Source organism: Aphis gossypii, chromosome 1 (assembly GCF_020184175.1).
Source record: "Aphis gossypii isolate Hap1 chromosome 1, ASM2018417v2, whole genome shotgun sequence".
NCBI classification, from domain to species: Eukaryota; Metazoa; Arthropoda; class Insecta; order Hemiptera; family Aphididae; genus Aphis; species Aphis gossypii.
This window is the reverse complement of record NC_065530.1, coordinates 1,047,663-1,075,594: the sequence shown is the minus strand read 5'-3', so window position 1 is coordinate 1,075,594 and position 27,932 is coordinate 1,047,663. Positions and strand designations below refer to the sequence as shown.

The 27,932-nt window shown below is 35.7% G+C and overlaps 1 protein-coding gene across 2 annotated transcripts; it reads left to right on the top strand.

Moving 5' to 3' along the window:
- The first annotated feature begins 556 nt into the window (after positions 1-556).
- On the top strand, positions 557-27,651 carry LOC114120779 (zinc finger protein GLI2). Of its 2 annotated transcripts, none has more exons than XM_027982804.2 (12): positions 557-768; positions 22,017-22,183; positions 22,679-23,061; positions 23,146-23,361; positions 23,613-23,762; positions 23,999-24,163; positions 24,483-24,761; positions 24,870-25,013; positions 25,125-25,415; positions 25,489-25,596; positions 25,668-25,856; positions 25,966-27,651. In XM_027982804.2, the coding sequence occupies exons 1-12, from the start codon at positions 557-559 to the stop codon at positions 27,157-27,159; spliced, it is 3,498 nt and encodes a 1,165-aa protein (XP_027838605.1). In that variant the 3' UTR covers positions 27,160-27,651. The 2 variants fall into 2 exon arrangements, with proteins under 2 accessions (XP_027838605.1, XP_027838606.1); XM_027982805.2 differs by lacking the exon at positions 557-768 and adding an exon at positions 17,940-18,211.
- The last annotated feature ends 281 nt before the right edge of the window (positions 27,652-27,932 follow it).

Here is a 27,932-nt window from a genome sequence, read left to right as displayed (position 1 = left end):
CTACACCTCTATATAATATAACCGTAACCTACCCACCTAACTATGTATATATTTTATAATATACAAACACATTGTATATCGTGTATAATATTATATACGACTATACGAGTTTAAGACGTTTAGGGTACTATAATATAATATATTATATTATATAGCGAGTTGGTATTTATAAAAGGCCATCGATATATATGTATACACTATACATTATAACGTCCACCCCCTCGACGGGACTCTGATGGATGTATTGTATGCCGGTTGTTCAGCAGAGTCCGGTGGAAAAAAAATATAATAATAACGCGACCCCGACACGTTTTTGCCCGAATAACGCCTCTCCACAAACGCGCATTTCAATTTCTTTTTTTTCTCTCTCCGCAGGTATCAGCAGTACACCTACTATATAGGTGTATCGGACGGATAACGACGGTGACACACTCATCCCGTCCACAGCAGCACAGGTGTAACGTGTGTATGGCCGTCGTACGGTCAACGGCGTTTAGCCGTTCGGGTCCAAATCGCATCCGCCCGCAGCACCATCGCAGCGGCGGTTTTCTCCGGTATGCCTGACAAGGAGACCAGTATGCTGTATCCGAATCCGTTTGACTACTCTGTCGGGCTGTCCTTGCAGTTCCCGCTGTCGGCCGCTGCGGCTCCACCACCGCCTCCGGACGCCAGGGGATCGTGTATATGGAACCCCAGCCTCATACCGCCCGCCACGTCAAGTCCGTCAACGTCCGGCATGGGCGCGTTTCACCAGCCGATACCGCACAGGTATTTAACAACGATATTATATATTATTGTAAAGAGACTATCGAGAATTGTATTCAATGTTGTACTAAATTATGTCATATAATGGAAATAGTGGTGGGTTCTGGCACTTCAAAAACTTACCGACTCCAAAAAAATGCATGCGTAATACTATCGGAGTTTTTCGAATTTTAGACTATATAACCAAACATTTTTAAATTTACGAGTATGTCACCATGCTGCGTAAAATGCGTTACTAGTGTAATGTACATGAATATAATTATATGTATAGTCAGAATACTATGATATAGATTATATTATACATTGCCTATAGGTTAAGATTCAATCAGTGTATTTATTCAGTTTAAATAACCACTGAAAAATAATATTTCTTACCTACTTTGTATGGGCAAATGGAATATGAATAAGCAAAAAAGTTTATTTTGGTCCTCAATTGGGCAACATTCGCCATACTTATCCCTAAATTATATTGCAGAGGTCAGTGAATATAATGAATATTATATATATATATTAGTATATTAAATAAGAGAGCGTTGGCAACCGAATTCCAGTTGAGAACGGGACAGGTTATAATAATATTTATTTATTATTTGACAACCGAACGTAATTCGGTATAATAATAACATGAAGTGTACCTACCGTCTTATACCCCAATCATCCCCGTATGAGTACGTACTCGTCCACTTTTTTTCTTATACTCTTTAACGGCTGAATGTCCCTCAATCGCATAGTAATATTCTAGTGCGGCAGCCATAAAGAAATTATAGATACAATTTACGAGTTTTCGATTCGTTGATAATAATATTATAGGTATGGCTCTTATACACTTATACATAGAACTATTGCGTTTGGTTATTTTCTTACGAAAAAAAATAAGTATAATATAGGACACAAAGATTCGAAAACTGGTTTACACGTGAGTCTCTATACAGTATATATTATCCTCATCTCTATATTTTATAGTCGCATTCTCGCCCGTATAATAATAATATATTATACTTGCAGAGACGTTTTACTCACTCATAAGTCGCATTTTACGTATGTTAGAATATAGCTACGGTACTCGCGGTACTGTATTATTGTTAAAAACGTTTAGCGTTTTATGCGTTTCGTCTACAACAGACGATGAGCGAGCGCGCGCACGAGCTCGTGTAAATTACTGATTTCGTTTGGCGTGACGGCCGTCAAACGTTTGACAAGTGCGGTGAATATATTGTAATATTATAAAGACCCAGTGCCGGTTACATTATATTTAAGTGTGCAGGGTAGTTACAGGATGATTCAAAAATTTTGAACACCCCTTTTTTCTTCTCAATAAAGCATTATTCAAAATTTATTTTTTGAAATTTTGAAATATATAGATAATATTGTTAAAATTTTGATTTTTTTGAACTACTTAAACTACGTTCTGTGAGAATACAAATTTCTGATTTTCAAATGACAATCTTTCTTTAAACAGTAAATTTTTTAGCGAATAATTTTCTCAAATTTTGACGTATATAAATATTAAAATTTGAACTCATAATTTTTGAGTTATTTCATTTTGAAAATTAACTATATAGGTCAATGATAATTGGTTTGGAAAATACGAGAGCAATATTAATTAGAAGATTTGAGTAATCTATATTAATATATCTTATAGTTTGTAAAATTTGTTCAAGTATAATACACAGAATAGATTTCTAATAATATAATAGTAATATATATTTTTATAAATCCATTGTTAATGACTGATACCCCTAGTATAAACATTTTAATAACTATAAAACTACTAGTTTGAATTTTGAATTAGGTAGATTAAATTTTTTAGAAAATATCCATTTAATACGCGGTGTTCTCGTTTGAAAAACCGATGTTTATATCGCCACTTCTCAAGTATTGTGTATAAAATCTCATGAATTCGTAAATATAGTCTTTAAGTATACATTAAAAAAAAAAAAAAAATATGAACAAATTTATTATTGCATGGATAAATGAGAGTATGCTTGATGAATCACTCTGTATAATATTATATTTATAGGAACAAAACTGTGACCATAACACGTATAAGTTATAATAGTTCCGTCATAACGACGGAGACGTTGTAAATCTACGTGTGTCCTTAGGGTGTTGACAAAAAAAAAAAACAGTAAACACTAAACACGTCACGCCGTGGTATAAACGAACGCTGTATAATATAATAGTGTATAATGTTTAATACGATGGCCGCCGCAGTATACGTAGTCCGAGAAACGCACTGCAATCCGTTACGTGACGGCGGGAAAATAAAAACCGAAACGTGTGAATAAATAAACGATCTTCTCGCCGTGTAAAACATCAAATTTATCTGTTTTAAATGAAATTTGACCGATCTATCCGCCGAATTGCGACTCCGTGAAAAATAATATATAATACATTCAACGATAAAACGACCGCCTCATCGCGATAAAATAGGTGTCTGCAAAACGCTGACTAGGACGGTTCCCACCACACATGCGTAATAGCATAATAATATTATAATGTAAAACCTTTTTTACTGAGAATGGTAAAAAAAAAAGTACCATGGTCAGTGATACTAAAAACCTCTCGTCGTGAATAAACGCACTGGACTTTTCAGTCTGGACATTTCACGTTAATAAAATTGGGATGATTCAATTTTTTTAATCCGGTGTTTGGAACATATTATGAAAAACAGTCTATACCTATATAATACGGAACTACTGTTGATACAGTTGCACTTTGTTATTTTCTTCAACTTTTTCAAAATAATAAATTACAAAATATTCTTAATTTGTATAGGTATGGTATTGATTTATGCGATTAATAATGTCTTAACGTTTAATAGTTCCAAGTTACTGTATTGTTCCGAACACCCCTTTTTTATTACAATCATTCACTCTAGATGTTGTTTCATCAAATTATTTAGATAAATCAATCAAATATCGAAATATTTTTGAAAAAAAATTCAATATGCTTCGGTATCGGAACTATTTTATCTTATTCTTATAATTTATAATATAGTTGCTTAATAATTTTATAGTAGACAATTATTATTGACTATTGTTATATCAAACGTCGATCTTCTCGTATGCATTTTGATGTAATAGTATTTAAATAATATATATTTTTGTTTATCCCCGGCCCGGATGACCAGCGCCACCACCATGCGCCGCTAATTATTTTATACGGGTGTCAGCTGACACCTACGCACCCTCTTATGTGCGGGCCACTGAATTTCGGTGAAAGGTGGAACAAAATAATTTATACAGACGATCCGTATTGTGTACTTTACGCGCATTTATAACACTTTTTATTGTCATATTATTATATGCATTTAATAAACACACACGGAAATATTTGAGTAGGTATAATGTTTCGCACTGGCCATCATCCACTCCCACCCCTCACATCATAATAAAAACACCGTTCGGCGAGCATATAGAAGAACGACGCGATTACATTACGCGGATTGCAGTGTGCGTGTATATTATAGCAAAGAGGTTTTTCAAAAGAATTCACGCCTCTGCAGGGAAGACACGGGACAGGAATGTTGTATTGCCGCGTACTCACATGCACACATACTGCACTGCAACTCATATACGACCGGTGGTGGACGGGTAAAGGTATTTGTTGTAAAAAGTAAAAGAAAAAAATAATAATAATACGTACACTTACAATACACAATATAATATATCGTCGTATATAATAATATGTAGGACGGAAGACGATATAATAATATAATATAATATGTGAAGGGAAAAAATGTATATTGAAAAAAAAAAACGTTTGTTTGAACAACATCGCACTGCGCGGCGAGCATATTTCGAATACGCGTTCGAAATCGATCTCGGATACTTACGCGACGTTATTTTTTTACATCCGTCTTCTGGTGGTTTGTTTATTTTTTTTTTCTTATACATGAGTCGTTCACTTGGCTTGGGAAAAACGGCGATAATCTGCACGCACCGCGCATTACACATATTATTATTATTATTATTTTTTTTTTTTATCCGTACGAAACACTGCTACGACGACAATTATTATTATTATTATTATTATCATTATCATTATCGTTGTTGTACAGTAGGTTTGCACGACGATTTTCGCGCGTGGTTTACGGCTACGAAGAGGTAATTTTTTAACGTTTTAGATTCCGAGCTAAACTGCAAGGAATGTATTTATTACAGTTGGACACTGCAGGACAGCAATATATTTTTTTTACGTCTGTGATCATTTTTGCTCATAGAAGGCGAGTGATCAGATCATATGATGCTTACCTACTCTGTTTACTCGTATTCTGATAGTAAATTGAACGTTTTTAACTGTGTATAATAAATTCTATTATCTTGAAACTACGAGTTTACTGAGTTCATTTATTCATATTGATAATTTGTTCACGTTTTCAAATATGATAATGTACAACACGTCCGTTTTTCATAAAATTGAATTTTGGTTTTTTTTTGTCATTATACAAAGAGTATTTATAACGCTAGAAAAGTAGTAACTATCGAGACAGTGAGATATTGATTTGAAATAATATTTATTTATTGTATAGCTATGTATAAATATAGGTATTGAATATAGGGTTAAATATGAAAAGCATAATGAGAGTTTTTTAGGTTTTAATCGGTATGAGAGTTTAAAATTATTGAAAATATTAAATTTTTTTTCCGGTTTTTTTCTTATATAAAATATTTCATTTTCGATCGAGTTTCACTTTGGATCATTTTTTTTATCATTTTAGGCGTATGTGTGGTTGCTTGCGGGCTGCTGTTGCGGGAAAGCAACGTACAATGCAACACACATATGGTATAATGTGCACCACTAAACGTGTATAGTATAAAATATGATATACGATATATTATTAATAATAACGCTTGTACATAATTTAAAGAGAAAAAACCGCACACGATATAAAGAGCCGATAACTCGCGGGATTGCGTTACAAACGGTTATAAAATGTAATCTTATTTTCTGTTAGGATTTTTTTTACCCCGACCTGAAGTCAGTGTTCTTCGAGAATTTGCAGAGGTGTATTTTTTGCTGATAATCAGACGGTTTGTATAGCTGAGTATACATACTACATAATACAGTATTGTGTGCGTTGCACAGGAAGGACCATTGTATTGTGTCTCTTTTTCGCACGAATGTAGTCACAACTTCTCTCCTTGACCTTTACACATATCAAACGTGAGCTTTTCGTGTCACCTCTATAGTCTCTACTGCCAACACTAGCATACCGATATTATGTTATCGAATGTATTTTGTTGTTTTATAGCTCGAATATATTTTTAACTAGTTTCGTAATTAAGTACCTATATAGGTATATTACTAAGACATGAATCGAGCCAAATTCAAAGTTAAATCACCATATTTGTTTGGTCAAGTAAAAAATAAACGTCTGAAGTTATTTTAATATTTTTTCATCGAATACCTACCAAATTTGTTTACTAGACAATACGTGATTCAACACTGGATTGTGTTTAAAATATCTTCATTTCTTGATAGAGTTTTCAACAAAGCAATAAGACTGCCTAATAATAACTACCATTTAGTGAGTCTATAAAATCGCAAACTATAATATTATTGACTATTTGGTTATGGTATAATTCAAAAATTTAAACACAATGTATATTTTGGTAATTAACGCGAAGTTAACAACGTGCAAAATATATAATAAAAATAATCCAATATCCTGGTGATTTTGAGATCCCGTGCGCGAGGACGTTAACCCGTATACGTCCCTGAAACGCGCACATAATATAATATAATGCTTAATATCATATTATACAGCGACGGCGGTGCGTGCGTACACATTGTCCTTTTCGCCAATTGTCGTTAATTATTGTTCTATATATATGTACGATGGTGGACAAAAGACAAATCACGGGGCCGCCGCAAGTCTTTATTAATTTCAATTACTATAAATGGATACCCAATTGAATGCAATGAGGATGTCATCCACCGCAGTCCAAAATATATATCAGCACATATATATTATGATAATAACAATACCAATTATTATTACGTCATGTCAGTGCACCGGATTAAGCAGAATAATTGCTTTAAGAACAATATTCATTTTTTAGCTCTCAAAAATAAATGGTCTCCCCCCCCCTCAGAAAAAGTACATATTATTGTAAAACGTACAGCTTATAAATATTCTAACCAAGAGTAATGTTAAAACTATTATAGGCAGCCTAGCAATCTAAGTACTTTTTCTATATAATTATATTTTTTTGAATAATTGCGCTGTACTACTACATTGTCCTTATGTAACTAAAAAGAATCTTTTGAAATATTGAATAACGTAAATAATATATGCTCTGTAAGTATTAAGTACCTATAGATTTTAATTTCAAACGTTTTAACAATATTGCATGTTTTCCATTATTATAGTATATAAATTCATCTTCTGAGGAGAGGGGTTGAACTTACAAATTCCCGAGTATTCGTACCAATATAAGTTATCAAGTCATGCATTCGTTAATTCAGCCCTGTTTCATACGAATTATTATCTGGTATAATAGTAGGTAGGTATAGGTACACAATACACATGTTTCCAAAATCCCTCATTCTTAAGGCAATGAATCGCCATACAGGTGCAGTCTTTTACGTCGTTTTTGCCGGATCAAGTTTTCTCTTTTCTATCAGCTTGTAATTTTTCTAACTCGTGATAAATCAAATTTCCACTAGCCATTGCCTGTGATGTCGACTTGTGCGTGTGTATTGCTCCCGCTGTCGGTGGGGCGGAAAATAGGCGGTCCGACCGAATATTATTACGCCGTCAATATACGTATACCTACATAATACAACCTCCAAAAAAAAAAAAAAAAAATAGAAGAAGAAAAGAAAGAAAAAAGTGGTTGTTACTCTATCAGAGATACAGGGAGAGACGAAGGAGTATAAAAAACCAGTTTGTTTTAACTATGCCGTTTTATCCAGCCGAAAACTTCGGAAAACATAATTACTTATTTCCCCTTCGCCGCCGCCGCCGCCGCCGCCGGTAGTGCAGCGGCGGCGGCATTATAAATGCGTGCACGCCTCACAATCGAGCCGGCCGAGAAACGCGTTAAATCACGGCCCTAAACACAAACGGCTAATCCGCACCGGAGGCCAATTTCGAAATAAATAAAGTCATAAAAACGATATATATATATATATAATATACATATATATGTACTAAACATATACACGTATGCATGAGCGCGGCAAAAAAAAACTAGTTTCCAACGCACACACTCGGCGGGGACCGGAGCTCTCTGCACAGACAGACAGAGCGGATAGTAGGAGAGAACCGGATTCGGCTAATTGGCTCGTTTATATATAATGAAACCAATGCGCGTCGTATATGTATATATAGGTGGGTATAGGTGCACGTCGTTTTGCGGACCGCATCGTCGCTTAAACTACCAAAAACAAAAAAATTCGTATACCTATATAAACAGAAAAAACCGACTAATTCGCATAAAAAAAAGACACGCGCGTATTTTTAAAATTCATGTAACACAGTTACAGCGTAGTTGAAGAGATTCAGTAGAATATCTATTTTAATTGGACTTATTTTATTTTTAAAACTAACCTTACAATAAATTAGACAAACACATCCACCACCTTATGGCCCTATTAACGTTTTAAATATTGTTGTTTATCGTCAGTAAAAACATACTAATTATTACAAGCGTACAGCTAATAATAATCGAACATAATATTTCGATAGAAGTAAGAAATCAAAATATAATTGAACTTTTAATTTTAAAATAAAGCAAAATATCTTTATCCCTGATATGAGACCGGTTAGCTTAAGATAAAAATTATTTACTGGGCATTAACTCCAATGTACTTATAAAATCCAATTTATTTTTATATTTAAAGAATAACAAATCTTTCTAATGTAATTAAAAACTAACGCTATAAAATAATTATATTCGTCGAACCTATACTTTCTGTTAGATGGGTTTGTAAATGATTTAAAGCTTTGAGAGAACTAAGTCAGCCCAAGTTCCATAAGTAATATCCTTTAAATATCTACTTATCCTAAGGAAGTTTAATTAGGATAGATAAAAATTAAGTTTTTTACTATTTATATTATATTGTATACAATGTTAGTTATATTATTAATATTTTTCATCTATTTCGCCTGCAGAGTTAATAATCATATTAATAAATGATAATATAATAAACTGCTGGAATTATTCGGTAGGTCCGATTTCTACACGGTCGACATAGCACTACAGATGCGCGAGCGTCCATACTAATTGTTTACCTGTAACAGCGCACCTCCCTAGCCCCGCGACCTGGCAGATGACTCCCCTCGTCTAATTGGCCAACGGCGGCTGGAAACGCACACGTGCATTTAATTGGGCTCTCCGCCGGATGGATTGATGAAATATATTATTTATTGTTGTCTACAGTAAACCACGCCCACTCCGCATATACATTTCGACACTTAATGCGCCCTTAACGGCGACTGAGGTGGTGAGAAATCGCAGACAGACGAATTAATAACCCCGAGCAAAGCTTATCAAAATGTAATAATACTATTTTCGTCGGGTGGCAAAATGAATAAAAATCGTCGTACAATCATCGATAATAACATAATACGAATATTATAAATTTAGTATAGGTACTCATAGTATTTATACAAACACAATGTTTTCTGATTTTTTCGGATTTCGTATTAATATTAAAAATCGCGAATAGAAGAACGTTTTCTACAGGAATTGAAACGTCGTAATCTACGATACACACGATAATAATGTAACTGTCCCCTCGTTTGAGTTCGCGTATCGTCGTATATTTTACTGCCTCGACTGTTTTATATCGACAGCCGCCGCTAAGACAATAATATGTTCAGAAGTCAGCTTATATAATATTATATTATTATTACAGTCTTCCCAGCCGATGAATCTGCGCCGCAACCGACGTCGCACACATTCCACTATGGCCTGTCATCCCAAAGTGGATAAAAACGACGATAATAGTATTAATAATAATGATAATAATAATAAGCTCGCTAATAGGTCTTTGTGTATTGTGAGTCTGTGAAAAAACATACACACACACACATGTATGTATATAACGCGTGCGCGTGTCTGTGTATATATACACATAGAAATAATAAATAAATAAACGGGTTCCAAATAAGAACTGAAACACGAGCTAAATGCTATTATGAGGTTTGACAGATTTATTAGGAACCAGTTTTATGCGCTTATCTGACGACCAAAACCTGTAGTCTTTTTTTTTTCATTATCATTATTATTATTTTTTTATATATAATATGGTATATATGTGTACATTTTTTTAACGGCCGTTTTGTGGCGGAAAGCTCAATCGAAATGAGACGCGCTACAGACGTCTCACAGCGGTCGTGGGTCGAGAGGGGAAGTGAAAAAAATGTGTATATTTATACACACAAGCTAATCGGAACGAATTAAATTCCATTTATTACTCTCCTGTTTTCGTTAACCATATAATACCTATATAATAAATTTTATGGACGTGATTGGCTTACTTGTCTTTATAATGTTCATAATATATTTATTTCGAATCCAGACTTTAACAGGTAATCGACCGGGCTATACGTTCACACTTACCATAAAATAAAATATTCTTCACATTAATATATTATTAATAATGCTCTTCTACACTGAAAAACGTTGTATCAATTCGTGATAAGTTATTTTATTATATTTCATCGTACCTATTAAAAACGCACAATTATTATGTCATTATTATTATTTTTTTTTTTTTTTGAAACTAATCTGTGTATCCAACTCAAACATTATTATGAGTTACAACTACACACAACAAACAGGTGTCTGGCGTATTTGCATTAATAGCTGTACATTGCGTGTATACCTCGTGCCATATAAGCGTTGACAGAGCTGCACTCATTATTGTACCGAAGCAGTACTCGTATAAGCACTCTGTACATACCTATTATGTACATTATAAATACAATGTATTATAAGAAAAAAGATCATCGTATATAATATTCGACGGTTTTATTTTACCGACGCGTTCGGGATTGCTGCAGTGGGAGCATTAAAACGATTATTGCCCGACCGGAATCCTTTTCACCAGAGAGCCCCAAAAATTTTTAAAAACATTTAGTCAAGGATGAAATACATAATAATAATATTCGAACCGAGAGCAAAAAAGAACCGGTACCGTGAGTTCTCTGTATATATCTTTTGTGTTCCATTGTGATTTTTCTTTTCTTCTACTTGTCGCATATGATGGGCATTTTACCGCGATGTCGGACAAGGCTGTGAACAATAAAGTCCACTCAGCGAATACCCCACTGTGACCCTATACAGTATACACTCCTCAATACTGCACTGTCGTCTTCAATATATGTATAATATATACCATATACCTTCTATATTATAAGGATCATGTATAGGTCATATATAATATGTATTATGTACACTGTACAGGTATACCACCTATTTATAACATTGATTTGATCCGGTGCACAGACACGTGCTATACGTGCAAAATATCTCCATAGGAGTATAGACTATTTAAGACGACAAGGTCTCTTTTTCTACCGAGCCTCCGTCGTGATTTATATTATATATAGATGTATAGATGCAACGCTACGAGTAAGCATAAAGAGACGTCGCGTATATACATATAAATATTATGCGTAGTATGTATAAATATAGAAAATCAAAAGAGCCCACTGATTACATCCTCTTTGTACACATAATATCTGTACTCCGTAGTGTATCTGTACAAACAAATATATATGTGTGTGTATCGTAGGCCGTGAGAGTGCGGTCAGTAAATCAATGGAAGCGACGAAGCGCGCGAGGTATAATAAGGCTCGTGGAATGGCCACGGCGGTGGATAAGAAGTACTATATATAATATAATATATATATATATATATATACACACACGTGAGAAGAGATAGTCGAACGAGACGGAGAAGATAGTATAATGTGCGAGAAGGACGTGAGCATAACGGCAGCAGCAGCAGCAACAGCAGCCGGTCGTTCCGGTGAGACACGGTGCGGGGGGAGAAGAACAAGACTCGCACAGAATCGCCGTCCCGATCTCTTATATTATTATTATTACTCACGCACGCACTCTGTGTGTATATATTTATATACACTACATATGTAGTGTTGGTGGTGATGATGATGGTGGTGGTGGTGGTGGTGGTCGTCGTCGTAGTCGTCGTCTTCGTTGCAGTCGTCAGCAGCAGTTGAATGCCAACGAGACCAGTAATATACAAGGGGGAAATGACTGCGGAGAGAGAAGTACCTCGTCGCCACTATACGGCAGAAGAAAAAAAACGTACACACAAACGACTTTATATAATAAATAACAACTGAATCCCGGTCTCGGGCAACACAATCGTGGGGATTTATATTATTTACATATAATATAACGTACAAGGTGCACGTGAACGACACACACACACATACACGTGCACACACTCTTCTCTTCGTCCTGCTCGCAACACTGTCATCGTCGTCCTTCGCGTTCAGGACGCGCGCATCTTCGTACAATATACGTTTAATATTATAAACATATATAATTTATATATTATATGAGTGTGTGTACGACGTGACTACTACTATTACTACTACTATATAAGACAAATACACAAGCGTATTATGTATGTGTGTGTGTCTGAACACTAAGTGCTAACGAATATCAATCGTTATTGGTATTCGCATCGCGTCTTAACCCTCTCGTCCTACAGTCGACCAGTAATTTTCTCTTGCCCCCGCATCGTGTTATATTATAATAATAGTATATATCATGTTACAAGATAATCACTTCATTTGTTCGCCTCGTCCTTCTCCCACCACTCCCCCTCACTCGACGGCAACCGAGTATGTTCCGTCTCCTACCGTCTATTACCGGCACCGTCGAAAAATAATGTATGTACCTGCATCGTATAATACCTCACGTATTTTTACAACTCCACGCCTGTGAACGATATCCGCATAAGACTATTCACCAAAATATAATATTATAATAACAATGCTGCGGCCGCCGTTGTGGTTATTATAATAATAATATTACTTCAACCAATAACCGACGAAATATCTATGTGTATTATAATATTATCCCTTCTTCTTGTATTATTTTCCGATTAAAAAATATTTAAGATGGAAAAATTAATTCGTATGTTAAATAAATTATACGCCCGCGTTTATAAATATATATATATATATATGCATTATGATGTCGTTATAACATTTTAATATGTTATTATGGCCCCCAATACATAGAACTGGTTTTCGCGCGTAATTAAATACCGTTTACGGCACCGCCTCGTCGCCGTCGACTGTAATTTACGAAAACGCTAAATAATATACATTTTAAAACGCACAGACTAACGTTGATTGTGGAGGGGCATGGGGCATTCACAAAGTATGTATTTACCGAAAAGAATGACTTAATTTATAAATCGTACGGGACGATTACGTTCAGATTGAAACGAATAACAGCAGCAACGGCAGCGTTTCTCGGAGTGTAACAAAGTCGTCTCGTATACACATATTATAATAATATACACGTCGACGTCGTATCTGATGTGTCAATGTGTATGTGTGTGTGTGTGTGTGTGTGTGTGTGTCTAGAGTCTACCTGTATAGACACGTTTTCCGTGTGTACCTATATAATGTCGTCTTTTAAACACGGTCGTTATACGCGCGCGTGACAATAGTCGAGCTGATTTGAATGTTTTAAACACATACACACACACACACACGCACACAAACAAACATATACTCGCGCGAGACAAACACAAACAAACGAGAATTTTTATACGGCATATATAGGTAGTAAGTATTATAATATGGAGGCAGGTAAAAATTAGTTTAGAAGCTGGCAAACCCGTTGAAATATTATGTAAATTATCGTGTCGTACGTATATTGTTATTATTATCATCGTCATTAGGTGAACAGTAAGAAATTATAGTAATTTACATTGAAATGCGCGCGTTCGTCACACGCACCATACGATGGTAGGTACCTATATATAGCTGCAGTTCTGTCGGACGCGATGCGTACTATGTGCTGCAGCGCCTTAAAATAAAGTCACTATTGTAGAGCGTTCGGAATTTATTATTTTGTTTCCCATATTATTATTACAGTCACTACTGTCGCGTACGATTTCTTCGACATTTACCCTCCCCCAACCCCGTTAACACGTAAACCACGCGTACCCGGTTTACTTATACTACATACATGCATTTTTATAAATAATATACATACCTATACGTCTGCTCGAGTTCGTATATAATGTATAAGCGTATTACCTATGTACGTACGTTTTTCACGATTCTCTTTTGTTCTTCTCCGGCAACAGCCGTCGTCGTAGTTCCATGTATCGTGTATATTATAAAGTCGCTTCTGCTTGGCTCGACATCTCATCCGCAATCGTTTTACAACAATGGACCGTATTATAGTGGCGCGTTAATTAAGACGTGTCACGTTAATACCCGTGATGATCATACAATATAACGCTAGTAGGTAATATAATATGTACCTACTGTCTTACCTACAGGTATATCAGCCATATGAAATACGTTCGTTAATTTTTTATTTTTTAATTAACCCTTTTCCCCGACATATCTCCGCTATACCTTATGCACACCAGAAGTCTAATAACAACATTATGTTATAATAAATGTATGACGTATCATCATTATCGTAAAATATATTATATTAATATTACACATATTGTAATAAAGCGACGGCTTCGATTAAAAATCGATCATGCCCGTTATGGCGGCAACGAGTATAGTAAGACGAGTAAGATATTTTTTTCTTACTTTTTTATTCTTTACAACACGACAGTTCACGTACGTATACTGTAAACTAGTAAACTGTTGTGCGAGTAAGTATACGATTAGGTACAGCTTACGTACAGTGTTTCTTTCGTCCCTAAATACGAATCGTCACTTATATCTATAGCCTATGGGTACGGCGTGAGTTACGATAAATTTGACTATAATTTATTAGAATTAAAAATGAAATACTTAATCAAAATCATAAACTATTCTAGATATACATCAATCATTTATTATTATAATAATTAAGTAAAGGTGTATATTGTGATTACTTTTTAGCTCAAACCTAATTAAGTTATACGTGTAACGTCTTTATTCTTAAACGCTATTAGATGTGTATCTAATTATAAAGTGTATACGTGTGTATGGACTTACAGCCATCTATATACAATAGATACTATTTGAATAATGGTGCTTCTACACACTGAAATTTGAGAGATATTCAAAAGTTCGGCGATAGGTATATATTTAATAAGGTAATTTAATACATATTGATTAATACTTTTATTTACTTAAAACTTTCATTTGGTGTAATAATAACAAGATGTTTTAAAAAATATAAGAATTATGATGGTAATAATATAAACGTTAAATAATAATTTTTTAAAAAAATGACCTGTAACATGGTGATCAGTGATCACGTTAAGCGGAACTTACTGCAATGCAATACATGTATATAATATATACACGTGCTCGTATCGTATATTATAATTTTGTTGTATTATAGTGTATCGCCGTTATTCGTCCGCATATATATGTATATATATATATATATATATATAATATAATATAATATGTTACACTCGTATACGACTATAATATAATAATACGTCTTATTGTACGCGTCGTATACCTAAGTAGTACAGTGACTTATGTGCTTCCATTATTCATCATCAGGGCACCACGTAGGAGTGGAGAATCGTATATAAATACCTGTACAACACACATGTATATATAAATGTTGACCCCGCGCGTATTATTGTAAATTACGCCCGATGGAGATAATATGCGTGCGCGGTTTTTTTTTTCTTTTCGTCGTGCCCGCGCTGACATTTCAAGAGGAAAAAAATTATACCTATATACGCGTATTATACAGCTAGGTGACTGCTGCAATATATAATAATGTACGATACAATAATATTATGTTGTATTATATTATTATATATAGCGAACGATATTGTATTATATATGCGTCCCGCTCGCGCGCATATGCACTCGCCGGCGATAAATCGCCCGACCAGTTGTAAATCATCGCGCGCGTATATATACCTTACCTGCCTCCTACATGTATTCGACTGCACGCGCGCGAATCGACTTTTTATCCGTCTTAATAATAATAATAATAATAATAATGCGATGATATTATTATAACTCGCACGCACTCTTTAATTGGACCGATTCATCGGCTACGCGTATAATGGGATCAAATAACAACGGTAATAACGACCTTTATATCGATGCACGTAAGTCTTCGATGCGACGCGTGGTGACCCCTTCGAAAAAAACGCCACCTACGCCTCCCTAATCTTTTTCTAAATTTTTTTCACGAAAACCCGACGGTGAAACGAATAAACAAATAATAAACTCGTCCGACGACCCCGCTCGCGGTGTACAACGTTAATGGCGGAGGCGGTTGGACCGCGGCGCGCAAGGGGGGCGCGTCCATCGCCGTTATATTTTAATATAATAAATTATACATATATATTTATATATATATATATTATGTGTCCGTATGTTACACCGCAGTCCGCGGCGACGCGACGGCGTGTCGGGCCCGTCCCCCTTCGACGACGACGACGACGGCCTTCATGAAGACATTACTCTTTACACACGCCGCGTGTATCATAATATTGTGTACGAATATATTATGATATACCTATAGGTATGAAGCGCGAGTAATCATTGTCGGTCGTAAAACGAGAAAAGCGGACGAAAAAAAAAATAAATACGAATAAAATCGTGACGAAAACTACATAATAATAATAATAATATAACGTCGAGTCTGCGGCGATGCTATGGGTATCCGCGTGTCGTGGTGTAGGAGGGAAAAAACGCCGGACCGGGAGAACCGCGGCGTACATAATATGTAATTGCATATTATACAGCGATCGCGCCGAAAAGAAAAAGAGCTGGTAATACCTATATAATATGGGTGGGTTAAATATTATACTATAATACACGTAGTGGGCGGGCGGGAAAGAAAAAACAAAATTATACCGAAATAAATAACGATATCACGAATATATATATATATATATATATATTTTAGTCTCGCCGCCACATCGATCCCGTTCTTGCGATTGGTTCGTCCGCGTTGATAATTTCATTTTGTCCGCTATATACGATACACACGTCGTACTGCGTACATATTATATCGGTACATACACAATCGCGTCGTAACAGCTATACCAAAATATTATATGATACACACTCTACGTCCAGGAGATGTAATTAGCCGACGTAGGACTAACACTCGGCAACTGATTGCATTTGTTACAATTTTGTTGTAATAAATCTATTAATATTATTTGTCCAATCATTTTTATAGAGTTGCACGTCACACATCTCTAAAAACCACTTCTATTCTTTGACTGTTTTCGTCAGAATCTTTTGAGGAAATTTCCCCGAAATTAACTAGGAAACTCATTAATCGCTAACTTAAGATCACGGTGAGGCCTAATTATTTTGTGAATTGGTGTGACTCAAACGATAGTCCATCGTATAATTATAAAAACAGGGTAAAAGGATGCCATACTATTATTTAACGCGACAACTATCATTATACAATGAACGGGCGAAGGCCATCGTCGTTAAATGATATAGCAAAAATCCTGATCCTAAAGAGTGCCAATAAGAATTAATGGAATAGCATTTTTTGCACGAACGAAATTCTTCGATTGATATGTCCTGCGGTTCCTCTGATCACGAAGACTTAATTAAATATCAAGACGAGTAAATGATTGGTTCTTACCTTTTTGAAGATTTTTTTTCATGTCAATACATTTTTGATATTTTAGAAAGAATACAAAACTAATAATTGTATACACTCGGACTATGACTGTAAAACTTGTAGCTTAGAGAAAATGGCTAATATTAATGGGGCGACGTCGTCAAGTCTACCAGGTCGTATAATCACACAAACTGATAACGTGATTGTGAGATGAGACCATAATAAACAAATATGGACGAGAGGTAGAGAAAGAGATGATGATGTTATTATTGTTAAACATATTGTTATTATTATATTACCTACACCGTGCATCACATCGTCGTCGACGTGACGTCACCACGCGCGTCTCACTCCGGTTCGCGTCGTAGTCGCACACTTGGGTGGTCCGTCGTGGCGTGGCTGCAGTAACCGCGCGCGCGCGTTGCCTCAGTCGACGATTCGGTTTTGTGGTGCGATGTGCGCGTCGTGCTCGTCGTTCTCTCGTCCTGGTCGCCGCCGCCGCCGCCGTCGTCGCCGTCGAGACACAGCCGTACCTAAGTCCGCGAGATCGTCTCCGCCGTCGTTTGAGAAGCACACTAGCAGCAACCGTCACTCTATATATACCTTTATCGTATAGCAGCACAAAATTCACGATCGTATAATTCAGTTGTCTTGCAAACAGTTTCAAAGTGACGTACACCATGCACCCTCAGGTTTGTAGCACCAAAATAATAGAGGTATGTCGATTCAGGTGGAGGGGAGAACCGAGTCCGAAAGTTTTTGCTGTGACAGTCTTCAGACGAAATAGCATTATTAATATTGCTACAGTTCTGCAGTCTATAATAAGTGTAGCCATCGTATCATTTATACTATTATATTTATATACTGACATTAATTTATTATTAGTATTATACCGTAATTGCGACACGTTTAAACGAAGCACCTGTTGTTTTCGATCTGAAAATAAGTAGGTACCTACATATAATAATATTTTGTACACTACTGCCGCAATTGTTCGTAGTCGACGGTGTCAGGTCGGTGACACATAGTGTTACGAGTTTTGGATGGCGGCTTCTTAGAGAATTTGAATTGTTACGTATGTGGTATATAGATATAAAAGAATTATTATAAAGGCGAGGATCTATTTTAGAAATTGACGAGAAAAGTTCTGGTTTGTCAGCAATCTAGTTATTTCTGAATTTCCTATTTGGTCCATATTTTTTTCTCTGTCGACTCGAATAAAACGACACTATAATTGCTGCAGATATATTGTAATCATAAACACATCTCGTATAAGGCCTGGACACTGTCCAACGACGACGGCTGCGGCGTTGTTCTGCTGTCAGAATTATGCCCGCCGTCAAAAACTGGTGTTTTTATTAACTCTTTACGTCATCAGAGACAAGTGATAAAATACGTATATTTTCAAGTTTCTCGCGCTTCATCGGCCATGTACGAAACTTGGCTACAGCCAAGAAAGTTACCATAATAATAATACCATTATTTTATGTGTCAGTCTGTGCATCACCGCCAACCCCCGATAAAGTATATTATTGTATTTACGTTCACGTCCTTAGTATTCGACCGGTCCGCATAAAGTACCGCGTAAAAGAGAAACATTCATATATATATAAAATATATAAATATTTCATAATACGAGTTGTTGAATGTAGATACACCTGATTTTATTATTTTTTTTTTTTTTAGTGTGTAATTCTCACAGGGTATAAATATTTCTATAAAGACTCGGCAAAAGGGAGAATAATAATATAATAATATAATATAATGTGGACGTCGAGAGAGAACAAGTCTCAATACATCTGTATAGCAGGACAGAAAGGGGGTGGGGAAACAAAAAAAGGACGGCGAGAATTCAAAATTCAACGTCCTGCTGTTCGGTTCTAAGAAATTCACGGCCAGTTGCATTCCATCACTGGTATTATTATATCGAAATGTTTATCTGTGATCTAACAAATTGAACACATGCCTAAACCACCACCAATCATGCTTCGTCGTCGGCCGTCCGGTGCAATGATAAAGAGGAAACGGTGCGTGGTTTTACTTTGAAATTTTTTTTTGCCTTTCGAATCCAATAGTTTTAGTTTGTTCAATTATTCAATTTGCCGCCACACAGTAAAAAAAAAAAAAAAAACGAAAGAAAAAATTAACATGTTTGAAATACTCGGCTGTTAACTGAATGATAAATACAATATAATTGTGTAGTGTCGCTGCTGCCGTGTATCGGTATGTGATGGTGAGGTGAGAGGAAGATACGACGAGAAAGAAAAAATATCGCTGAGGATTTGTAATAATAAATAAACATTTCTATATTATTATTACGAGTCGTGTATTTGAATAACGTAGAGGAAATAATGAATAATGACCCACGGTTCGCCCAGTCCTTATGGTCATGAATTCGTAAAGTTGAAGAATTATATAATTGAAAGATTATTAAATAGCCGTCTGGGTAGTGGATACTATATTATAAAGATTGTCGATTGAGTTTCAATATTATTGTACTGTTTTTATAATTTTCCTTTCAATACATATACTATCGACAGTAATAATAAATAATTACTATCTACTATTAGCGTAAAATTATGACTAGATAATAGATGTATAATGTCTGTATTTGAATTATAACGAAACGCGACTCCATGAACGAGCAAAACGGAAGCTATGTGGTATGTTAAAAAGCGCGTCTTCATCTCCGTAATTGATATAACGAACTGGCAAAGTAGTCTCGTATATCGTATGTACACATGTGTACACTGTACACAGTTGTATACAGAGTGGTTCTTTTATTGTGAATTAGTTATTATCTAAATGTGAATTTTCAATTTCTTTTTTACATACTTAGTAACAAACATAATGTTCTACATTTTATTACAATTATCAGTTTTTATTCTTAAAATTAAAGATTTAAAAATTCGTTTGATTTTCCTAGGAATTTTTCTGGTTTAAGATAAAAAAAATCACTATGTACCTCATGTATATAATATTATACATAGTTGGCAACGAGTGCTATACCCGCTGCAACCATGACGAAGAACGCGCGAGTAAATAAATAAAATATTACGATGAAAAGCCTCTCCCGGAAATAGTTCACAGGATGCCAATCGTATATACATTTAAGTACGAGTGTATATTGGTATATATAAAATATAATATGTTTCTCTATGTGTAGAGGTATATAATACACCACCGCTGCCGACATCTGAAAATAGTGTCGTAAATCAACAGCTCGCTCTCGCCGCCGCCGCACATGGCCCCGGCTATCGTCGTTAAAATAAAACTCTCTTTTCGAAAAGGACAACACCGACTTCTTCGGGAATTTTTACAGTACCACCGCCAGTGCTCCTTCTGCCTGCCACTCTTGGTGCTTCTCGTATTATCCATGATAATATTATATATAGGTTGTCAGCTGACACGATTCGTTTAGCGCCGAACACGTTTTTTGATATACAACAACTGTGTGTCGGTTCTCATTTCTTGTTTTTATTTTAACGAATCCGCTCTGAGATGATGAGCCACAACAGACCACGACCACAACACCGTTCGAATTTTACCATAAGACGTACCTATATAATATTTAGTTACCGCCACCACCCGTCACCAGACGACCATTACAAATCGTCACTGTCATCATAATATCCTTACGTTCCCCACATATACGTTAAAATATTCCCACGTCTAAACAAATAATACTACTGTTATAATACGTATTCTGATAATATTAAGAAGGTAGTCGGAAAATAATTGTATTGTTCAGATAAACGGAAAGCTATCTTTATTAATTACAATGGTAATTTATAAGTTTAAATCTTAAATTTTATCATTTATGGCGGCTAAAAATTAATCCTTTACCGTGTTATTTATACTAGTTTTTAAAATCTTTATCAATCTTCCCGTGTTTCTTTATTTTTAAACAATAAACAAACAACTTGTATTGTTTGTTTTATAGTAATAATGTATAATATGGACTTTTATATGGACTACGTTTATTCGCTCGGTCTAATAAGTTGTTCCATTTTATTGAACATGGCGTGCGAATAGAGGTAATTGGCAACAGTTATTTTTTATTCATTGGCATTCTCAACAAACTCTCTGCTGTCAGTAACAATAATAATAATTAGTATGAAAGTAGGATTTACTTAGCTTCGACATTCAGAATTAACATATTTTACGAGTTAGTATGTACTACATGTCTTTGGCCCACAAGTTTGCCGAACAGCGCTTTTCGATTATGTTATAATGTTGTATGCGTATAGGTTTTAAATAACTACCCAACACACGAATAGACACGATTCCTGCAGTGTATTAGGTGTTGTGTTTTATGGGGCCTGCAAAGTTTATGGTTTTGTTTAGCAAGCTGTTTATATTCGGCGGAAGTCAATTCGGTAACCAGCCCGTCTGGGGTCCTTGCACCAGTGATAATTATTTTACTGATATACTATATTATATTATAATTATATGTACGTTTATTTATAGCCATGTGTGTATTTTGCTTGTTTACAGCTTAGTCGGGAGTTGCGGTGTTGGAGGATCAGGTGACTTAGTTCGGAGGGGGGCGGGTGGCGTCCTGCCGCCACACCATCCGCACCCCCATCCAGCCGATTTCCCCCATCCGCTTCGTTTCAACTGTATGGATATCTGTTCGTCATTTGCAACAGTCGGTTCCCTGAGTAAGTATAATATACATAATGATAATATTATTTTGATATTTACAAAACTTATTCCTAAAGGAATAGGTAACCTAACGTTTGGACGTTGCTTATTCACTATCATTTTTTTTTTTTTTTTTTTTTTTAATATTAAAATATAGTGTTTGTACAATTTTTAAAACATTGATTATATTGTCTTCTTTGATATAATTTACTTTAATTATTGTAATGATTGGTATATTTTTCTCTTAACTTTTGTAAAGATACCTATACTCTATAGTGAAATAAAAATAAATAAATTATTATAGTAAACAATAGTAATAACATAATTGAATGAATATCGTAATATTGAAAAAATGCATACTATATTTTAATTTAAAATATATTTTCATATAAATTGAGTCCAAAATTCTGCCCAAATTTTTCTCACGATTTTGTTCAACGTTTTGACATCTAACTCATATGATATATACTACTATACGTGTTGTATTAATTATTGTGAATCGTGATTAACAGGTTCGGGTCTGTGTAGTCCGTTGGCACAAAGCTTCTCACGTCAGGGTAAGAAACGGGCACTCTCCGTGTCACCGTCCCCGGACTTGGAGCTCCATGGCAGGATTCGATCATCGCCGAGTGCACTATACTCGGCCGCCGCAGCGTACGGCGCTTCGTGCTCAAGGAGTTCGAGCACGTCCGGTTCGTACGGGCACCTGAACCCACTGGCGTTTACCATGCAACACCACCCATCCGTCATATCACCTCAAGTTCAACAGTTATTGAGATCCGCCAGTGGCTTGCATTTGCCGTGGCATAACGCCGCCGCCATGCCGTCTTCCGCGCATCATCCCTCGTACAATATTCACATGTTACCTGTACCTTCGCAAGACTGCAGTTCACAGGCAAGTAGTTTCTATATTTTATGAAACCATTTTTATTTTGTCATTATGTACCTACTGTCATGTATAATGTCATATGGTTATTAGATGTTAGCCAACGACATGTGCAAGATCAAACAAGAACGGTCCAAATCGAAATCGACATCAGCTTCAAAGAAGGCTTCTCAAAAACTCGTTGAAGACTCGAAACAAAACTCACCGGAATCCATCAGTGACCTCAAAGGGGAACCTGATTTCATCGAGACAAACTGTCACTGGAAGAACTGTAATTTAGAATACCAGACTCAGGCTGTATTAGTACAGGTACATTTACTGTTTATTGTTTTCATTACCATTCAATATTATTTTTAATCCACAATAATTATTAATATTATAAATGTACGCCGATATTAAATTCATTAAAATGTAAAATTGCTCGAAGCAAATTAAAATTAATGGCATAACTCGACGCCAGTCATACAACAACACCGGAATACTAATATGCCAACCGTTTTTCTATTATATAATGATAATGCGATGACTTTATAATATTATTATGTTCTTGTGTTTTGCAGCACATCGTAAATGATCATATTCAGGCGAACAAAAAGTCATTTGTATGCCAGTGGCAGGATTGTTCTAGAGCTGAGAAGCCATTCAAAGCCCAATACATGCTTGTGGTACATATGCGAAGACACACCGGAGAGAAGCCACACAAATGCACGGTAATTGATTTATCTCTTAGTTTTGTTAACATAAGTCGATCGTATATTATTGGTAACTGTCAGGTTTTTTACATACTATGATTCTTAATTAAAGTACGAAAAATATAAAACTTAATATACTTAAATTTCTAAATTGTATTACCAACAATATATATTAATGATTTGACCATTTGTAAATATAACTCTTTGTTTATTAACCACGTGATATTAAAAATAAATATTATATGATTTTACAGTTTGAAAATTGCACCAAAGCTTATTCGAGGTTGGAAAACCTAAAAACTCATCTCAGATCTCATACCGGCGAAAAGCCCTATACTTGTGAACATCCTGGTTGCAGTAAGGCCTTTAGCAATGCTTCAGATAGAGCAAAACATCAAAACCGCACTCATTCTAGCGAGGTAATTATAATTTTAATTAAAAAAATATTAAATATATAATATTTATAATTGTATTACTTATATTATGAGTGGGTTTAAGAAATTCTAAAATATAATAATATATTATAGTTTATATTGTATATTATGCAATGCCTTTATACAAATAATACTTTTTCTATTTCAAAATTTGTTTTGGTGAAACTGTATATTTACTATGTATATAATATAATATGTTTAATTTGTGTGTATGCAATCAGTTGGGAAAAAAGGAATAGGTGAGATCGGGTTATAAAGCATCGTTCAATGAAATAGTACTAACGTAAAAATCTGTATTTTTTAGAAACCGTACATATGTAAAGCTCCTGGATGTACAAAACGTTACACTGATCCAAGTTCCTTGCGTAAACACGTCAAGACAGTTCATGGAGCTGATTTCTATGCGCATAAACGACATAAGGGCAATGGAAACGGTGACAACAGCCGTGGTGGAGGAAGCGGCGGTGGCGGAGGAGGTGGTGGCAACGGCCCGGGTGCCGACGACGCGTCACCGTATCGGAGCGATGAGATGCCGATGAGTGCCAAAACCGTTAGCGTGTCTAGTCCAAGCATAAAATCTGAAGTACGCACCTATAGCATTCCTAAAATAAATTAAATTTTAAAAGACTATTTGGCTTAATTTTAGTTTGATTTATTTATATAATTTGTGGTCTCTTTTTCTTTCCCGTAGGAAACAAATTCCCCTGGACAACAACCCAGTCCTATGAGCGTTCCATATAGCAATAGAATGTTTCACGACGAGCCTATTAGTGACAGCAACCATAGTGCAGACGCTTTGGATGACAATTGGGTTGAAGACGGACATGATGCCGACGTGAGTGTTAACTATACATCTTATTAAGTTACTTAGATCACATTAGTAGCGCCAAATTTAGTGCAAGCCATAAACAATTAAAATGATTGACAATTTATTTGACTTTTGTAGTTATTTGACTTTATCCCGATGCACTCGGAAGCCGGAATGCTTACTTCAGCGCCTATGATCCGAAGGATGCGACGGTTTGTACCGCATGCTGGATTGAAGCACGTCGCAACCAGTGAGTTATCGCCATTGCCCGACTTGAGTCCAGGACACGGAAGTACTTCTGGTATGCAAGAATTAAATAAACAATTGACTGACATGAAAATGGTATCCAATCAAGACACTATACGGAGAGAAAGCACATTTAGTAACTACTGGAGCATGAAGTCTGACCACAGTCGCAGGAACAGTCAAGTACGTATTCAAACTTGACGAGAAAAATAAATCAGGCATTATTGTTTAATTAATGACTTATGATTTTGTTTAGGTACCTTCCGAGCATCATAGACTAAGTAACGCGTCGTCCTTATACGATCCGATTTCTGTGGATTATTCACCTAGTCAAGCAAATACAGCTATGGGCCCCGATATCGATGTATGTACCTAACAGAATACTTTTGAAAGTTATTTGACGTCTATATACTTTATTTTAAAATCGATTTTCAGGCGTTTACCGATAGCGAAGAATGCAGGCAGTTGCCAGAAAGTGCTAAAATGTCAAGACCTCAAACTCGTCAAACGGGAGCCGTACATCATCCCAACTCTAATATTAATCTCGACGAGGTCGGCGAGGGTGAATCATTGGAGAGCAAAATGGTCCTGCCGGATGATTTTGACGACGTCATTAAGGACATGGTAAGTTATCATTATTGCATTGGCGATAAAAACCAAAAATGATGTTACGCTAATTACAGTGTTATGTAACTATATATACTAACATTTTTGGTTTAATTATGTTTTTCAGATAAGCGAAAAAATCGACGATTATGATCTAGGCGCGTTTGACGCGGAAAAGACCATCAACGAACTTACCGAATCCGCTCTGGAGCACATTCCTACGCTGACCCCGCCCATCGTCCAGGAAGCGACCAACAGTGCCGGCAATGGTCAAGCGTTGACCAATCCCGTGGCCCCTGTTGTTCCGACACCCACTCCGAACGATAGGCCCAATAAAGTTCCGCCAACTAACAACTACAGGAACATGCGCAGCAACAGTTTACCAGTCAATTGGCAGGGACAGGAGCAGAGTCACGGACACGGCTTGCCCGGTGCGGCGTACAATCCTCAATTCCAGAACCAAAGACCGTATCAGGCGAACCACCCGGCGATGTTGTTCGGTACCACAACCACAAACAACAACAGCAACAACAACAACTTTAACTTTGGACCGACAATGCAGCAGAGACAAAACGGTGGACGGTACTCATATTCGTCCAACCAGGACTTTGTCAACTACAACCATAATTACGCCAACTTTAGACACAACGGTGGACAGCAGTACCATCAATTGAAAAACAACAACAATCAACACTATCAATTAAACAATAACAACAATAACAACAACAATAGCAATAGTAACAACAACAACGGTCTGCAGTTCCATGGGCAAAACAACGAAAATGGATACTACGACGACAATAGTGCCACCCCGAACGCGTACCAAAGATGCCAAAGGACCTCCGCCGCTAACGGAGGTCAACAAGCTGCAGCCGTGGGACAAACGGCTGTCGCGCCCGGCATGCAGTCGTATAGTCACGGTTATTACAACGGTGGTTGCAACAACCAGCAGTGCGGTCAACAGCAATGCGGACAACAGCACAACAACAATTACTATAACAGTGGTTATCATCAAAACAATGCTGGGAAATTCAATAGCTGCTACTCTAGGCCAAACAATCACCACCAACAGATGAACCAGCAGGCCCATCAGCAGCAGCAGCAACAGTATTATACGGATCTGGACCGAAAACAGGATACTTTAACGACGGTGGCCGCGAGTCCGATGGAAGAACAATCCTCTCCTTTCCGTCCCGCACCGGAGCCTCAAGAATTCGATAGCAGTAACAACATGGTGCTTAAGGACATGTCTACGTCGTTGAGTTCGCTGTATGACGAAAACACCTTTTTCCAAATGTCCACAGTGTTCTCCGAATCATAACTACTTTACGTATTTATTGTATAGAATTTAAAACTATAGTTACCACTCGGTTTTAGCGTGTTTTGTAAGTGCTCTCCTCCCCCTCCAATGTTGCGTTGAAAATTTGTGTTTGTAATTTTTATATATTTTTTTTAACTGTAAAACTGGTCATTAATGATAAATTTTTGTTAGATTTTAGATGAATGCATTTTTAACCAGTGCACTTATTCAGCATAATTTAAAACGTATATTTGAAAAAGTAAAAAAAAAAAGAAAAAATTATAAATCCGTTGGATTTGATTGATGTATATATTGAAAATGTTAAAATTCATAATTTTATTTATTTAAATGTAAGTATGTAATAAACTTAAATTTTTTTATTGTTATAAATGTGATCTTCATTTTAAGACTTTTATTTATTTTTTTTTGTTAAAATGAAATCATAACTTTCTTGTATGTTTGATTTAAGATGGTACATTTTTTTAATTAAAAAAAAGTTATATTTAATATTTATTTGTCTTTGAGGAACATTTTATTTATTTACATCTGATAAAAATATATATAACTATAATATATATTTGAGTATTGCCTTAAGGTAGGAACTTTTAAAATAAACACGAAAAGATGAACAATAAATGGGTAAAAATAATTTAAATTGTTACATTACATAAGTGATAGTTAATAGTATGGCCAATAAAAAAACTTTATAAGTTATAACGTTATTAATTTATTAGTAAAAACAATTATACAGTAGTACTTTTTACTTTAAAATTAAAGGTTAATTAAAAATTCAG

Excerpts from the sequence above, each read along its gene's own strand:
- LOC114120779 (XM_027982804.2), top strand. The coding sequence starts at position 557 with ATGCCTGACAAGGAGACCAGTATGCTGTATCCGAATCCGTTTGACTAC. Across the intron at positions 23,763-23,998 it reads AGAAGCCACACAAATGCACG|TTTGAAAATTGCACCAAAGC; the intron begins GTAATTGATTTA and ends ATGATTTTACAG. Across the intron at positions 25,597-25,667 it reads CTATGGGCCCCGATATCGAT|GCGTTTACCGATAGCGAAGA; the intron begins GTATGTACCTAA and ends ATCGATTTTCAG.